At 50.3% G+C, this 18,309-nt stretch overlaps 1 protein-coding gene across 4 annotated transcripts in view; it reads right to left on the bottom strand.

Moving 5' to 3' along the window:
• Positions 1-16,302: 16,302 nt before the first annotated feature.
• RFX2 (regulatory factor X2) overlaps positions 16,303-18,309 on the bottom strand; it is a 73,195-nt gene continuing 71,188 nt past the window's right edge. For all 4 annotated transcript variants that reach the window (XM_048498917.1, XM_048498915.1, XM_048498916.1 and 1 more), the window contains one exon: positions 16,303-16,437. In XM_048498917.1, coding sequence (XP_048354874.1) covers positions 16,401-16,437 — 37 coding nt within the window. In that variant the 3' untranslated portion in view covers positions 16,303-16,400. The remainder of the gene's footprint in view (positions 16,438-18,309) is intronic.

Genomic DNA, 18,309 nt, shown 5'->3' on the forward strand with positions numbered 1-18,309 from the left:
GGCAGAGGGGGGCAGGCCAAGGGCCCTGAGGAGGACAGGCTCCTTTTTGGTGGCCCTGATGCCCCCAGGACCTCCCCCAGGACTCCCATTAGACGTCTGAGGGGGGATATGATCGAAGTCTATAAAATTATGCCTGGGGTAGAAAATGTTGACAGAGGTAAATTGTTCTCTCTTTCTCACAATACTAGAACCAGGGGGCATTCATTAAAAATGCTGGGGGGAAGAATTGGGACTAATAAAAGGAAACACTTCTTCACACAACGTGTGATTGGTGTTTGGAATATGCTGCCACAGGAGGTGGTGATGGCCACTCACCTGGATAGCTTTAAAAGGGGCTTGGACAGATTTATGGAGAAGTCGATTTATGGCTACCAATCTTGATCCTCTTTGATCTGAGATTGCAAATGCCTTAACAGACCAGGTGCTCGGGAGCAACAGCCGCAGAAGACCATTGCTTTCACATCCTGCATGTGAGCTCCCAAAGGCACCTGGTGGGCCACTGCGAGTAGCAGAGCGCTGGACTAGATGGACTCTGGTCTGATCCAGCTGGCTTGTTCTTATGTTTCGTTATGTTTCTGCTTATACATGTTCCACTGGTCCGCTTCCACCCACACCTTTCACCATAGTGCTCCTTTGAGGACAAACACGAAGGAAAGAACCAACCCCAAGTTCCTTTGGGGAACGACCAGATAAAAAAAATCAACGTTTTCAAAACGTTTTCACAAAAGACTCGCTATGCTGCAGCACACAAATAAAACATTTTCAGGCAGGAAATAAAACATTTTGAGCTAAAAACGTTCCAGAACTCCATGGAGCAAACATTTCATGTCCTGCCTCAAAGTGTTCTAATTGTGTTGTGCGGAATGGACCGTTGTCTGCCTCTGCACCACATCCCTGGTATTCCTTGGAGGTTTTCTTCCAAATACTTGCCAGAGTTGAGGCTGAGAATGTGGGACTAATTCAAGGTCATCCAGCACATTTCTGTGGAGGGGGGGGGGGATTTGGGCATCTTAGTTGATAATCTCATGGGGATGTCAACTCAATGCATGGTGGCTGTGAAAAAGGCAAACTCTATGCTGGGGATCATTAGGAAAGAAGTTGATAATAAAACTGCAAGGGTTTATCCATGCCCTATATATATATAAAGGAAGCCTTTGGAGTGAGTCATGACCGCACTTGGAGTACTGTATTCAGTTCTGGTCGCCACATCTCAAAAAGGATATCGAAGAGATAGAAAAGAAGTGGTCTAGAGAAGGGCAACAGGGTACTGATGGTGAGGGACTGGAGCACCTTCCTTATGAGGAGAGGCTGCAGCGTTTGGGACTCTTTAGTTTGGAGAGGAGACGTCTGAGGGGGGATATGATTGAAGTCTATAAAATGATGCATGGGGTAGAAAATGTTGACAGAGAGAAATTTTTCTCTCTTTCTCACAATACTAGAACGAGGGGGCATCCATTGAAAATGCTGGGGGGGAGAATTAGGACTAAAAAAAAGGAAACACTTCTTCACGCAACGTGTGATGGGTGTTTGGAATATGCTGCCACAGGAGGTGGTGATGGCCACTAACCTGGATAGCTTTAAAAGGGGCTTGGACAGATTTATGGAGGAGAAGTCCATCTATGGCTACCAATCTTGATCCTCCTTGATCTCAGATTGCAAATGCCTCAGCAGACCAGGTGCTCGGGAGCAACAGCAGCAGAAGGCCATTGCTTTCACATCCTGCCTGTGAGCTCCCAAAGGCACCTGGTGGGCCACTGCGAGTAGCAGAGCGCTGGACTAGATGGACTCTGGTCTGATCCAGCGGGCTCTTTCTGATGTTCTTATGATCTGAATGTTGGCTTCCCAGATCCTAGCTAGACATCTTAAGCACAGCGCCCCACTGGCCCTCATCTGGCAACTCATGACATTGATTAAATTTAAGAACGGCCACCCACACCTTTAATCTTTTTCCATAGTAAGGAACTGCCAGCAGACTCTGAACAGCGCCAACCCAAATCAGCGCCCTCAACTGCTTTTCCCGAACAAAGGGTTGTAAAATTTCACATAAATGTATTACCGGGTAGCTGAGTTTGGCCCTGACCTGGAAACAGAGGCATAGCTGGGCCAATCTGCGCCCGGGAGGCAGTCTATATTTTCCGCCCCCCCCCCATGCCCGCCCCCCGCCCCCCTTCCCACACTCACCTTAGTTCCTTTCCTTTTCCTAGACTAGAACTTTTTCAGGCAGAAAAAAAGGCCTGATGGGAACTATACTTCCCAGGAGACCTTGTGAGCCCCAAGGGATTTGTAGTCCATGATGGGATTTGTAGTCCATGAACATCTGGAGAGCCACAGGTTGCAGACCCTGGGAGGAGGTTGAAATTCCCCTCTTTCCTCCCATTGTAGCCCTCCCCCCCTTCCTGCAAACTGGGCAGCACTTCAAGTCCGGGGGGGGGGAGGGGAGGAGGAGGTCACACATTAACTGTAATATCTAGTTTGGGTCCCAGTGGCCCAAGGGAAACAGCACTGTATTATCCTGGTCCCAGGACCTATTCTGCCCTGCATTCCTTACACCAAGAACCGGATACCCATCCTAGTTGCCCCACTATGGTGGATTGCAGACGCCCTTCTAGACAGGGATAGGTGGTCACCTTGAGGACTAGCTGTGTAAAAAAAGCTCCCAGGCATGCAGCTGGGGTGTGAGCTTTTACCTCCACCATTTATCTTCTTCTTGGCTCTCATTTTAACTTTCACTCTAAAATAAGAACAGGGGCTAGAATGCAACAGTAACTTTCGGGGAACTGGAAGCAATTCTGGAAAGGCACCCTTTGTGGACATTCTTGCTTTTAAGAACATAAGAACAAGCCAGCTGGATCAGACCAGAGTCCATCTAGTCCAGCTCTCTGCTACTCGCAGTGGCCCACCAGGTGCCTTGGGGAGCTCTCATGCAGGAGGTGAAACCAATGACCTTCTGCGGCTGTTGCTCCCGAGCACCTGGTCTGTTAAGGCATTTGCAATCTCAGATCAAAGAGGATCAAGATTGGGAGCCATAAATCGACTTCTCCTCCATCAATCTGTCCAAGCCCCTTTTAAAGCTATCCAGGTGAGTGGCCATCACCACCTCCTGGGGCAGCATATTCCAAACACCAATCACACGTCATAGCGTGAAAGAGAGTGTTTCCTTTTATTAGTCCTAATTCTTCCCCCCAGCATTTTCAATGAATGCCCCCTGGTTCTAGTATTGTGGGAAAGAGAGAAAAATTTCTTTCTGTCAACATTTTCTACCCCATGCATCATTTTATAGACTTCAATCATATCCCCCCTCAGCCGTCTCCTCTCCAAACTAAAGAGTCCCAAATGCTGCAGCCTCTCCTCATAAGGAAGGTGCTCCAGTCCCTCAATCATCCTCGTTGCCCTTCTCTGCACTTCTTTTTCTATCTCTTCGATATCCTTTTTTGAGATGTGGCGACCCAGAACTTTGGAACACAGTACTCCAAGTGCAGTCGCACCACTGCTTTATATAAGGGCATGACAATCTTTGCAGTTTTATTATCAACTCCTTTCCTAATGATTCCCAGCATACAGTTTGCCTTTTTCACAGCCGCCATGCATTGAGTTGACATTCCCATGGAACTATCAACTTAGACGCCTAAATCCCTTTCCTGGTCTGTGACTGATAGCACTGACCCCTGTAGCGTGTATGTGAAGTTTGGATTTTTTGCTCCTATGTGCATCACTTTACATTTTGCTACATTGAACTGCATTTGCCATTTCTTAGCCCACTCACTTTTCTTGAATTATTGGTGGCCCGGGTGTCTGGAGTGGATCCTTGCTGACCTGCAAGGAGTCAGGGTCACGTACCCAGAGTCTACTCCATTGACAGCTGCCAGGACAGAGAACTCCACGGAGCGTGCCCTTGAAGACAGAGCCAGCCTGTGAGCAGGCGAGACCGGGGGATGTCACCCCAAGCGGTCCAGTTCCTAGGGCCGTGGTGGTGAACCTTTGGCACTCCAGATGTTATGGACTACAATTATTTATTTATTTATTTATTTATTTATTTATTTATTTATTTATTTATTTATTTATTTATTTATTGTTTCGGCTTTTATACCGCCCCATCCCCAAGGGGCTCTGGGCGGTGTACAGCACAAGCATAAATAAAATGAATTACTAAAATCTTTAAAACAGCGATACAAACATAATGATAATAATAGTAGAGGCGTCCGACCAACCCCACTTTAAAATTCTCCCCAGGAAAGAAGGGGGGGAGGAGAGCCGCAAGTCATTATTAGGTGGTGGCCCCTAGATGGAAAGGCACAACTGGGGGGGAGCACCACTTATCAGCTGGCTGGTCCCTCCAAAGGCCCGGGTGGAACAACTCCACGTTTTGCAGGCCCTCGCGGAACTACCGCCAAGGTCCCGCAGGGAGACCAGAGACAGCCGGAGGTAGAGTGTTCCACCAGGGCTGGGAGCCCAGGGGCCGTAAAGGCCCTAGCCCGCGTGGAGGCCAGCCGCATCTACTTGAGGGGCCAGGGGACCACTAATAGAATTGGCCTCCACCGAGCGGAGGAGGCCACAGGTGCAGGCAGAAGAGTTTATATGCTCTAGGGTGATCTGGGTCTCGAAGATCACGAGGGTCCCCAGGCAGCGTGATAGGAGCCTTGAAGGTCCAACACCAGCACCTTGAAGAATTGACCCGAGGAACTCCACCCGAAGGAGCCAAATGGCAGCTAAGCGCAACACAGAGGCTGAATGTGATGCAGTAAATGCGTGGCTGCCTGCCACCTTGCCTGTAACAGTAGGCAAGCGGCTATGCGTGTTGGACCAGCTTTAGTCTCCGGATCCAAAGCACAAAGGAAGTTAACCAGCGTAGAGCCCAGGTTACAATAGTCCAATCTGGAGGTGACCGTTGCATGGTTGGGATCACAGTGGCTAGGTCCGCTTTGGGAGGAGAGGAAAGGAGCCAGCCCGCTGGAGCCTGACGAAGAGTGGAAGAAGGCAACCCAGGTTACATGCTGGCCACCTGGGTCTCCATTAGGAAGAGAAGAGACAAATCCAGGTGGACCCCCCAGAGCTGGGCGCGAGACGGGAGGGGGGGGGTCGGCGACCAATGAGACTCCCCTCCTCACACTGCCCGGTGGCTATTGGAGAGATCCCTGTCCCCCTGCAGCGGCGGCCAAGCCAGAGAGGGATCTCCGTCCTTCGATGGATTCTAGTTTTAACCTGCTCTGCCGCAACCAAATAACCAGCAACAGCCTTCCAAACAGTAGCTGGAAAGCACGCAGGGAAGTGGCGATCAGCTCCCCCCTCCATCAACAGGAATGAGCTGCGTGTCATCAAAAAAATGGCGTACCTCGATGGCAGAGTCAGCCCAAAACTCCATTACTCAGTTGAGCAAGGGGTAGCATATAGATATTAAATAGCAGCTTGGGGATAGTAGAGCCCCCTGGGGTACACCGCGGTAATCAAGCGGGCACTTCCGGGAGTAAGCCTGAGTCCCGCACCTCTCACTTTTGCTGACTTCGACCCCGGAGAAACAGCAGAGCAATCCCACTGAAAGGACAGTGCCCCGCGCTCGAGGCTGACCAGGCTGGTGCAGAGTCCAAAGGTGCGTGGTCGCACTCACATCAAACGCATTCGCTTGTGTAAGATCTAACAATACTCAGCAGCGCCCGATCCACGGCTCTCGGTCGAGCTGGAATCTGAGTGTATCTGTGACAGCGGCGAGAACAGGTCTCCGTCCCATGCCCAGCACGGAAGCTTCTGGACTGGAAGGGGGGGTCGAAAGCCCGATGCGTCATCAGAAGAAAGCCTTCCGAAGCTGCTCCAACACCACTCTCTCAATTACCTTCCCCAGAAGCGTAAAGATTCGAGGCCCAGAGGCGCATGGAATGTGGCCAGATCCGCTTGGATCTAACGGGTGAAAGTCTTTTAAGAGTGGGCGGGACCACTGCCTCCCTTCAACCCATCCGGGAAGACTCGCTTGCTCGAGGGGGAGCCATTGATGATACTCAACAGATGGGGAATCGTGGCTTCCATCCCGCCTGCAAGTTTTTACAAGCCAGGATGGAGCAGCAGGATCCCAGAAGGAGCAGGTAGTTGGTCTAACAGCAGCCATAAGGCCCTGTCAATGGCAGCGGCTTCGGAGAGCTTAAAGGAAAACTGGGCCAAACAAGGAGGCCTGAAGACGGCAAGGGAGCCTCCAGTTCACTAATTGTAGCCAATAGCGTGGGGGGAAGATCACCATGGCGGAGGCTGACATGACCCTTTGTCCGCAAAAAAAGCTCATAAAGAAGCCTCACAGGTGCTGATGCTCAATTGTGGATTTGAAGACCTCTCTCCGATAGGGAGGTTAAAGACCGAATTTCATGCAAAATAATTGTGCCGGGCGGTAGAGCTAGCCCGGACCCAGCTTGAGGGAGGAGGAGAAGAAGCCCTCTTAGGCCTCACCTTGCCGTCTGCATGCCATCTCATAGGCTTTCATAAACGTCCTACTAAGGATGTTCGGTGGCAGCCTCGAATCCACGAGATTTCCTCCACACTACGCTCCTGAGCGTCCTAAGCACCTTCGCTTTCATGTATGGCGCAGCTCCTCCGTGTACCAAGGACGCGCCCGAGGAGCGAAGGCGTAATGAAAAGGATGCCGGGGAGAACAACAACCTCTCTCGATGGCATCGGAGAGCCGGGAATTCCAGTCCTCCACCTGCTCGCCGAGTGTGCTTCGGGCGGGTTCAGGGTCCCGCGCCAGAGCATTCCAGGAAACCAAGTGGGATCCATAGAGGTCTCCAGCGAGGCCGGTGCATAAATTAGCTTCCGTCAGCTTCCTAGACAGGGGTAATTGTCGTTAAGCCCGAGTCCCACCCGGGCAACCTTTAGGGCATAATGGTCGGACCATGGCACTCTGTTGACCAGAGGATACGCACCAAGTTTACCCCGACCCGAGGAATACCAAATCCATGCGGTATGCCCGGCCTTCATGGAGTGGGGCCGGAATTTATTAAGGAGAGACCTAGTGTCAGCCATGGATGGACACCTTAGCTCCACAGCCACAGCACATGAGGCGGCGTCGACATGGACATTGAAGTCCCCTAAGACCAATAAGCCTGGGGAACCGCTTAACGCCAGTCCGACACCACCTCCAGCAGCCGCGTAAGCAGGCCATCTCCCGTGTGTGCTAGGCGCACCGGGTACACTCCAGGAGAACGGGCCCAGCCTCTCCTCGGCCAACCACTTCGAGGGCCGGCGCATTCCATGCCGGCCCGCATCTCCGGGACGGGGGACTGCCCTAAAGGGGATAGATTCACGCGGTGAACAAAGCCACCCCACCCCTTCCTCGCCCTGTGTTTGGCGATTGGGTGGAGACATCGCGAAACCTGAGATGGCGCGACGTCGCGACAGGGCGACGGTCTCGCACCTCAGCTAAGCACCCAGGTTCTGGTGACACACGCCAGGTCCACCTGTTGGGCTCCAAGAAAATCCTTGGAGCACCTGTGGCAGTGCTTATTGTTAATGGACCTGGCGTTGCTGATCAACACCAGGGACGAAGCAGGGAATCCCTTGTTCCCTTGTGCCACCATCGTCCTCATGCCGGGGATAGGTCGGAGGTCAGAAGGCTGAACGAAAGCATGACCATCCTCGTGCGCCAACTTCTATCATGGGCATGACCAAATTCACCTACCGCAATATCTTCCCCATCCCATCAGCACTGGGATCCCTAGCCCCAAGGGTTGGTGCCCCCATGAACTCTGCCAACTTCCCACCCAGAGCCTGAGCTAAACTAACCCCCCACTCAAAGGTGGGCTCCAGCTCTACTAATAAATATTACTAGCTTAAACAAAACCTAAACTACAAACCGGGCTGGGCAAACTAACTATATACCTACCCACTAACTCAACACTAATGCAATCAATACAATCTATGACAAGTCAAAGCTACTACACTCCTACTATATTCTCACTATGGTAGTCATCCTAGATTATAAAACACAATTTAAACACTACCTCAGGGGAGTTTAAGGAGAAGGAAAATAGCCAGGAAGTCAAAAAAGTCAAAAAAGAGGGCATTCTAGATAGCACACTAGGAGCTGCTGCCACCAGCTCTCCACACACCCTCTTCAAAAGTGATGATATTAACGTTGGGTCCGCCCGTGGTAAAGTCCAATAGAGTTGGTGACTACAATCTCTACTGCACAGACCGCATGGGAGATAGGGGCTCCACACCACCCAGACCAATTGCTCATGCGCAGAGTGTCGAACTGGGAGAGACAGATCGGCTGGGGGGCAGCAACGCGAAGATACAGGCTTCGGCGGGAAGCAGCCAGAGGGTGCCGCTTCGCCACCAGCCGCCCTAGACAGCTCCCTGGATGAAAACGTCGTATTTAAAAGATGTCCAGTATGAGCCAATCAGCCCTCCCGCACTGGGATTGCTTGCTCTGGCGTGAGGCCGGGCAGTAATATTAATACTAGGTGCTAGTTCCCCACCTGGCTCCCCCACCCGTTCAGTCGACTTCACGAAAGCTAGGTCTCGTCATGGAAGCTGTGCTGCCGCGGGCATCCAACGCTTCGATCCACCTCCAATATTCCCCCTCCGCTGCCTGCGTGGTATAAGTGGGTATAGCCTATGCCAAGCGTCAGAGATGGGATTTCCGCCGGGCTGTGGCCAGAGAAGAGACGGTTGCGTACACAGACACACAGCGCCTCTGTAGCGCTCACCTGCAGGGCCAGTCGCTTTCGCCCGTCTCCCCAGCAAGCCCCAGCGCTAGCCGTCACACCCAGTTTTCCCTCCAGCAGGAGGCTCCTGAGGCATGGAATCCAAGCCTTGAAGAGGCGAGGGGAAAATCCCAACCACCGATCCCTGATGTTGCACTCTCCAGGCTCCAACCGCGGGGGCCACCCCCAACACTCTCCAGCTGCGGGGCTCCCGGTTCGGTGGGGGCTTATCTGGAACGTTGGCGGGGATTTTCTACACACCAATCCCCGGCTACACATTCCCATCAGCCCCTTCCAACATGGCCAATTGGAGTGCCAACGGTTCGCCACCACTGTCCTAGGGGGACGCAAGAGTCAGCTAACTCACCTTGCCGAAGGGGCCAAGGGCTGTTGCGGATTCTGAGCAATATGACGCTATAAACTAAAGTCTATTAAGGCATCTCTGAAACCAGGACAACTGTTTATTCCCAGAACGGGGGGGGGGGGGGGTACAAAAATGTTGCCAGAGAGTGGGATGGGATCCCCCTCAACCCCCGGAGAGAGCCCGTTTTATGCACCCACCAAAGGTGTTATGAAAACCTGATTGGGGGTGTGAAGATGTGTCAGATATCCTGATTGGAAGAGTCTGGGGGTGTTTGTGATGAGCAACAGGATTCCGGACTCAGAATTGGGGTGGGGGTGGGGGTGTCCATCAAAGCAGGCAAAAAGGTTAAATGGTAGGATTTTCCTTTGTTCAAATACTTTGCTCAGATGCTGTGAGCCAAGCTCCTCTGCAAAGAGTTATGGGATGTTTGGAGATGTATTTGCTCAATTTAAGGTAACTGTCTTGCTTTGTCCCTTCACCAGACCTGTGGTTTTGCATTCTTTTCCCCAGATCTGTACTCGCTGGGCTTTACAGCTCTCTCCCACGTATGCACTCTAGTGTAATCTTCAGTAATAAAGGTTCTTTCCCTGTTTATGAAAGCAGACTGTGATTCAAATCCTGCCTGCATGCCTAAACCCCCTCATACACTGTCAGGGGGATTGTATCTGTGTGATTGAGATGCATTCCTAACTCGATGTAACTGCTTTTGACAGGGGTCTTCAAACTATGGCCCTCCAGATGTTCATGGACTACAGTTCCCATCAGCCCCTGACAGCATAGCCATGGGCTCATGGGAGTTGTAGTCTATGAACATCTGGAGGGCCATAGTTTGAAGACCCCTGGCTTATAACAACAAATCAATGCTGCTAAAAGATATATGTAATCAGCTTGCTATATGTAACCACTGCCCATCCGGGGCATTCTTTCATTGATCGTTAACTTTATGGCTTCACACACTTTGTAGATAACTAGACTTCCCCTGACACCCTGGTCCCATGAGAAAAAGAGTGACATCTGTTATCTTGTGGGCCTGTTGCAGACCTTGGGGCACCTGAGCACCCAGATCTGTTTTCCACAACTTCTGGGGAAAGTGGGGAAGGTAATTTGCAAGGAGGATAAAGGGGACGGCAAAGGCCACATTTGTCAGAACTGGCTTTGCCAAGCTTGGGTAAACGCTACTGATCAACAATTCAGAGTCCGTTTATTGCAGTGGTGGCGAACCTTTGGCACTCCAGATGTTATGGACTACAATTCCCATCAGCCCCTTCCAGCATGGCCAATTGGCCATGCCAAGGCTGAAGGCTTTGTAGTCCATAACATCTGAGTGCCAAAGGTTCGCCAACCACGGGTTTATTGGCTCAACTAAGGTTCTGAGCACCTAACAAAACCGCACACTCACACAGTGTGCTCAAAAAGAGGAGCTTTAGTAAAGGAGGATTCGAATGAGTGCAGTGAACTATGGCTGCTTTAACCATGTGAGATGCATTGGTGGGCCGGTGACTAAGAACTTCAAAGCTGTGCCGCCCTTTGCAGTTGCTTTTCGGGAAGCAGTCGCATTACCCGATAGAGCTGGGTTTTTTTTTTTTACATAACTTGGGGTGGTGGCACGAAGACAAACACGTTCTTCCACGTAAGCAATCACACAACACGCAGATGAGAACATACAGACCCAGGGCAGGTTAATGACACGGCCCGACGCTGCCAAAGAAACTGAAAAAGGTGTGAATGTACATACACCCCACAGACCATAATGCCTCTCTTACTGGTTGCGGTGTTCATTGGAGGAAGAGTATCTCACACCATACCCTTTTCAGGATAAAGGTGAAAGGAGATTTGTGAATTCAACCACCATTTCCTGGACCCTCATAATTCTAGAATGCTCCGTTTCTCCCTCTCTGTTATCAGAGCACTTTATTTCAGAATGGTATACTTTGATCTTTAGAAAGGTTGAAGTTATTGGTTTCCCCTTGGAATCACTCCTTATGCTCACAAAGGGTTGGAAAGCCTTCTAGACTAGTTAAAGAATAGGCTCTTGAATCTTGATTTTCATAATTTGACTCTTGCTGCCAGAGACAACCTATTGTCTCCAACTTCATTATAGTAATCCCATGTAGCGTGGAATTATGGTGGCATTGTCTTCCGATCTGCTGATTAATCCCAATTCCAGAGGAGAGCTCCTCGGCTACTGCAAGGGTGTACAATATTGCTGCTGCCATCGAAAGCCCTGCTGGAGGGAAGATTTAAGAATATGGGCGAACGCTCTAAAAGAGTTTATTCATGTGATACCTTGACTCACGGTTGAAACACTTGACCATTCTCTGTTTGTATGCTTCTAAATACAATGAAGATAATCGCATGGGAAATACATGAATTCCATTTTCTTGCAATGTTCTCAGTGGCTTACGAGGTGTTTATAAGATACCCAATCTCCTGAACAGCTCTGATGTGCTCTTTTGTGAAACTTGTTGCAGAATTTTGTCCACACTGGAAATTAGTAATTTTAACTGTATTTCTTAACCTTGTTTGTTTTAAAATTTTGTCCTGTTTTATATGCCAATAAAGGCTTGTGTTGTTGTGAATGCTCCGTTTGGGTCCTTCTGCCTACCTCAGGGGGGTCCAACTCTGACGCCCTAGATATTCATGGACTACAATTCCCATCAACCCCTGCCAGCATGGCCAAATTGGCCATTCTGGCAGGGGCTGATGGGAATTGTAGTCCATGAACATCTGGGGCACCAGAGTTGGACCCCCCTGACCTACCTAGTTCTGTCCCCAAGACCCTTGGACCCAAGCAGAGCATTCTAGAATGGCGACGGTCCAGGAATGGTGGATGTATTCACAAATCTCCTGCCACCTTTATCCTGAAAGGGGTATACCCTGTTTCCCCTAATATAAAGGAACCCATCCCTCGAAAATAGCATATGGTACGAGGTTTTGGCTGAAGTGCGTAAAATATAAAGGCATCTCCGGTAAAGTAAGACATAGCAAAGAAGTTTTTTTTTGTTTGGAAGCAATGCCCAAATCTAACAGAGACACAGGAAAATAAGACATCCCCTGAGTAAGTAAGCCAAAAAATTAATATAAGACACTGTCTTATATTCGGGGAAACACGGTAGAAAGGCTAAAGGTGACTAAAGGGAATTTCGACACTGAAAACTCCTTTGGTACGTCCCTTAACTGCCGGAGCCATAAAATCTCACAACATTTCCAGCGTGACGAATCCTGAGGTCTTTCGCACCCATGCCATCCTGGAACAGTTTCTTTTACAGTAAGGTACGCACAAAAAATTGCAACCCTGCCAAAACAGAGAACATCCAGGGAGCAAGAACACACCAGACATCTCCCACAGTGTAAATTTATTTGGCAAGTAAAGGGTGGGGGGGACTAGACACCCCATCTCTGCCCCCCCGTGAGGCGCAATCAAGAGGAACGGGCTCTGCAAGGACTCAAGCATCACAGCGGTCTTTGGGGGGAAAACTTACAGGGTCTTCAGCCGCTGCCCCCACTGGCGACCCACCCACCCTTCCAGTTCTCGAGAACAGTCCTGCAATCCAGCATGGAATCCAGTATCGGAGCCCGAAGTGAAAGAGTGTGGTCTGGCTTGGCCAGTGGCCGAAGGAACGCCATGGCCCCGAGCTGCATCAGCCTGTAGGGGTCGCAGGTGCATAGCTGGCTGGGCCTCTGTCAACGTAAGTAGCGCAGCCGAGTCAGCCATGAAGCCAGCCCACCATCAACACCTCTGCAAAGACAAGTAAACATTAAGACAAAACTAAGAGGCACTAAAATCGTGGAGCAACCGGAAATCCAGGCACCGGAATCCTGGAAAGCTTTGGGAATCTCGTTGCAGGGTTCCGAGCAAGCGGCGGGATTCCCCTAGCTGTCTCCCCAACTCTAGATTTCCCTGCAACTTGAGGGGCCAGGATGGCTAAGCTCACGCTTTCACAGTGAAGCTGGCTCGGCCAGGGAGTCCCGGCTAACGCCTTCACACCTACGGGCTGCTTCCGAGAGTCAGCTGATGTCATCTGTGGGAGGGAAGAGGCAGATGCTCTATAAATTTTGGAAATACGCAGTCAATTAACAGTCGCATGATTCACACACACACACCCCCTCGCTGGGAGAAAAGGGGCAGAGAGATTAATAAATACCTTTATCCAAAAGTGCTGGGGACAGAGGAAGCCGAGGGTAAGCTGAACTGAAAGAGAAGAAAGAAGAAGAGTTTGGTTTATATCCCCCCCTTTCTCTCCTGTAGGAGGGCTCAAAGGGGCTGACAATCCTCCTTGCCCTTCCCCCCCCTCACAACAAACACCTGTGAGGTGTGGGGTCCAGGGCTGAGAGAGTCTCGAGAGCTGTGACTAGCCCAAAGGTCCTTAGCCAGCTGGTGTGGGAGTGCACAGGCCAATCTGAATCCTGTGATAAGAAGAAGAAGAAGTAGCTTGGATTTATATCCCCCACTTTCTCTCCTGCAAGTAGAGACTCAAAAGGGCCATAATCTCCTTGCCTTCCTTCCCCTCACAACAAACAATTCCTTGAGGTGCAAATGGGGCTAGAGTTCTAAGTGAGCTGTGACTAGCCCAAGGTCCCCCCCTGTGAGCCATATGTGGTGTGGGAGTGCCGACAGGCTAATCTGGTGATTCCCCAGAGAAGCCTCCATTGAGCTCAGGGCGGCAGAGCTGGGAACCCAAACCCAGCCCTCCTGCTCTGCACCACACACGCCATTGAAAGTGATGCTTTTTTGTTTCAGGGAGGGGAGGGTCCACCCTGAAAAACAGCATAACTTTCAAATGTTGACTTTAGGGACCCCAGATAGAGAACTTGTGACATGGTAGTTTAAAGAGAATTTATGGGGGTCCCTCAGGTTTAAACACCATTGCCAGAAGGCATACAGTTTTGGTGGATTCCAGCATCTACAGTGGTACCACCTTGAAGGAGGGGCTGACAAAACTCAGATTTTGCACCAGGCTCCATTTTCCCTCTATGCTTCTGCCTAGAGGGGGGACAGGGGAGGGCAGGGCAGGGGAGTCCTGCCATCCCAAATTTTGGAGAGCTAATTTTTCAAAAGCTAGGCTAGGAGTGAGGGGCTTGGGAGTATGGGTCGCAAGCTTCCTAGAGGTGGAGTGGGGGGTGGCCCCACCCCAGCCCCCCCCCCATAAAAAATCTATACCTACGCCCCTGTATTAAAACCTTCATACCCGCCTGTTCCAAGTGAAACTAAACAAATTCTGCAAAGAAATCTAAAAACTAGGGATAATAATAAACATAGAACATCTTTTGGAAATGGAATGCGATGTTAGGAATTAGAGCTGGGACAGGACATCTCACATGCAAATGGGACCCCAAGCTAAAGCTCCTGTATCTTCGGGTACGAAACAGAGTTTGACTCTGAGGTCCATATAGGATTGGGAGGCATATGAAGCAGACATGTCCACCACGCAGTGACCTGTAATGAAATGAGGACAGAGATGACCACTGGAGCAAGGCCTTCTAGGGCTGAAACCACCTATATGAGGCACAGGTGTCAATCTTCAGCTGTTTCCTCAGATGTTCTTGTGAATTCCCACAATTCCCATCAGCTGCCCCTTGCCAGTATGGCCAATGCTCATGTTGGGAGGGACTGAAGGGAATTGTAGTTCATGAACATCTGGAGGGCCGTGAGTTTCACACTTATGACCTATGGTTTTGCTAGTCATTTGATATATTCATCAATAGCATATGTAATAATACCAGTAGCAGATGTACATTTATGTGATTTATGTGCAATATATGTTGGGGTCTGATTTCCGGAACCGATGTTTTTAATTATGCATTTCCACTCTGTAAAATGTGTACATTAATTAAATATATATTTTGATGGCATAGTATTGGAATTAGCTGTGCCCCTCTGGGGTCAACGTTTTTTGTTTATCCCCTTTTTCGTTGCAGCCAGTGGTTTTGCCATTGCCTGCCTCTGTGTAGCATCTATGGACTTCCTTGTTAGTCTTCCATCCAAGTACTCACCAGGTCTGGCCCTGCTTTCCCTCTGTCAGAATAGCTTGGGGTGGGGGGAGGGGATGCTCAGGGTGATGGATGCTTCTTCACACCTACCTCTCCCGAGGAGTCCAGCATGTCTCCCTGGTTCTGTACCAGCGAATTGGACTCGCAGGGCTAGTCAGCTCCAAATCCTGTCTGTCTGAGAAATGCTTTCTCTTCTCTTGGAGCTGCTCTCTCTTTGATGCTGTAGGAGGAGCGGGGCTGGGACCTGTCAGACCCTGGGTCATGGGAATTTAAGCCTCCAAGCACTGCTTTCTGAGATTGTCAGAATCTTCTACTTGACTGTTTGATCTTCAGTTATTCCCCAAATAAAAGGCTATAGCAGTGATGGCCGAACCCTTTTTTGAGGACCGAGTGCCCCAAATTGCAACCCCCAAACCCACTTATTGTTTACCAAAGTGCCAACACGTAAAATTTTAAACCTGAATACTGAAAGGTTTTAGTTTAGAAAAAGCAGAGGTTGGCTCTAGAGGTAAAGCATCGCCACTTCTTGGGAGTGGAGCTTTCTGTGGTGGAAGCCGGTGGCTTTGCTTTGAATCAACTGTGCAGCTCTTCTTCAAACCTGGTGAAGGAAGTTACTCAAAGCAAGCCCCATTGCTGCTAAACCCAGCAGCAGAGCTTACTCCCAGGTAAAGGATCAGGTTTCAGTTCTTTCTCATGATAGAAAAATCAAAGTGAGGTTTAACGAGGGTGCTTAACAGGGGTTACCTACACTGTTTCCTCAAACTAGGTCTGTGGCTCATGCTATACATGGCCACTTGCTGCCCAGGGCTAGCCTAGATGTGTGTGTGTGTATGGAGGATGACTCTGATGTGCCTTGTATGCCCAGAGAGGGAGCTCTGAGGTGCCACCTCTGGCACCCGTGCCATGGAGTTGCGCCACCAAAAAATAGGCTCACTGGCTAATTGGTTCATCATTTTTTATTTTTTGGACTGGAGTCTGACACCCTCCAAGATCTGATGAGAACAGGCCAGCCAGGGCCATCCAAGTCAGGAGCGGGAAGATCAGAACTGAAATCCCACCTCGGTGGGGTAACTCAGGGCAGCCACTCTCAAAATCTACCTCGCAGGAATGTTGTGAAGGCCCCTCTCAGCATGACACCATGGAGCAGCCCCTGATGGCTTCTGAAATGATCTCTAATTGGTTCCCTCTCAGGGAACGGGACCCCTTCCCACCTCTCCCCACACATCACACATGATGGGTCTCTGCCCTCCGTCACTTCAGCCACACGTTGCCGACCATGTTCGGCCAGGTAGAACATGCACTGCGTCGTAAGTAGAGCCTTGGCGGATCCGAGGTGGAAAGGAGCCAAGACCTTCCATTGGCTAGCTAAGAGTGAGGTCTCTGATGATCACCATGGAGCTGCGGGGGGGAAACACGAAGCCATTTCACACGGGGCACAACCGCTTAATGTAACTTATTGCCCAAAGCAGTTGGTCACGGGCACTGCCTTGGCAGGTTGGGCAAATTCAGAGAGGAAGAAGAAGAGTTTGGATTTATACCCCACCTTTCTCTCCTGTAAGGAGACTTGAAGAGGTGGCTGACATGCCTCCTTTCCCTTCCCTCTCCTCACAACAGGACACCTGGCCAAGAGGTCAGGTGGGGCTGAGAGAGCTCAAAAGAACCTTGTGACTAGCCCAAAGGGTCACCCAGCAGGAATGTAGGAGTCATGGAAACACAATTCAATTCACCTCAGATAGAAGACCTCCCCAAGCACTCAGGTAGAGAGGAGTAGAGGGGAATCAAACCTGGTTCTCCAAATCCACCTGCTTTTAACCACTACACCATACCCAGCCTGCTAATGTGCCTCTCAATGGCTCACGGCAAGATCCGTATGTTGGAGCTTCCAAACGCACAGAGTGGCAAATAGAAAGCGCCTGTCAAGTTGCAGCTAGGTTGAGTGCGTTGCTGACCGCACTTGGAGTAATTGTGTTCAGTTCTGGTGCCATACATCTCAAAAAAAAAAGGGATATTGGAAGAGATAGAAAAGATGCAGAGAAGGGGCAACGAGGGATGATTGAGGGGACTGGAGCACCTTCCCTATGAGGAGAGGCTGCAGCGTTTGGGACTCTTTAGGTTTGGAGATATAGGCGTCCTGAGGGGGGATATGGATTGGAAGTCTATAGGTAATTATGCATGGGGTAGAAAATGTTGACAGAGAGAAATTTTTTCTCTCTTTCTCACAATATACTATAACCAGGGGCATGCATTAAAAAAATGCTGGGGAAGAAGTGGGACTAATAAAAGGTTCACTTCTTCACTTAGCGTGTGATTGGTGTTTGGAATATACCTTGCCACAAAGAGGTGGCATGGCCACTCACCTGGATGATAGCTTCTACAAAGGGGCTTGGACAGATTTTATGGAGAGAAGTCGATTTAAGGCTGCAATCTTGATCCCTCTTAGATCTGAGAGTTGCAAATGCCTTAACAGTCCCAGGTGATGTCGAGGGCAGCAGCAGCCAGCAGCAGAAGAGCCATTGCTTTCCCCATCCCATTGCCTGTGAGCTCTCCCAAAAGGCACCTGGTGGAGCCACTACATGCAGTGAGCATGAGAGCCGACCCAGATGGACCTCTGGTCCGATCCAGCTTTCATGTTGTTGCTTATGGTTTCTAGGTGATCTCGTAGGGCTATAGTGTTTAACTAGTTGCCCTCCAGATAGCTATGGACCTACAGTTCGATCATCATCCCCCTGCCAGCAGTGCTGGCAGGGGGATGATGGGAGCCATAGCCAATAGTCAACACATCTGGGAGGGACCACCAGTTTGGACACCTGTGCTGTAGGGAATTCTCAAGGCGCAGGAGACCCACAGGCTGCTTGCTACCATTGCCACGCCTCCCAGGAAGCCAGACCTGCAGAAAGGTGTAGTGGTTAAGAGCAGGTGGATTCTAAAAGCCTTTGCTGAGAAATACCGAGGGGTTTTGGTTATACCCCCCCCCCCCACACACTATAGTTCCTTCGCTCTCCCCCAGGAGTCTTAGGAACTAAAGACAAAAACGCAAAGTTTAATATCATCAGGAGAATCACTTCATCTCAGGCACGTGTCGTTCGAAGTGCCATTTTGCAAAGCATCCTGTGAATCGCTGCAGTGTTGGGATAGGTCCGGGGAGTGCTGACCCCGACTCAGCCATGAAACTCTAGTAAACGTAGGGGCCAGAAACTCCACCGTGGACCGACATGGACGCTGGAGCTGACTCCTCCTCTGCTGCCCCTGAAGTGCTCCTGCTTCCCGCGG

The sequence above is a fragment of the Sphaerodactylus townsendi genome, linkage group LG05 (assembly GCF_021028975.2).
Source record: "Sphaerodactylus townsendi isolate TG3544 linkage group LG05, MPM_Stown_v2.3, whole genome shotgun sequence".
Classification (NCBI taxonomy): Eukaryota; Metazoa; Chordata; class Lepidosauria; order Squamata; family Sphaerodactylidae; genus Sphaerodactylus; species Sphaerodactylus townsendi.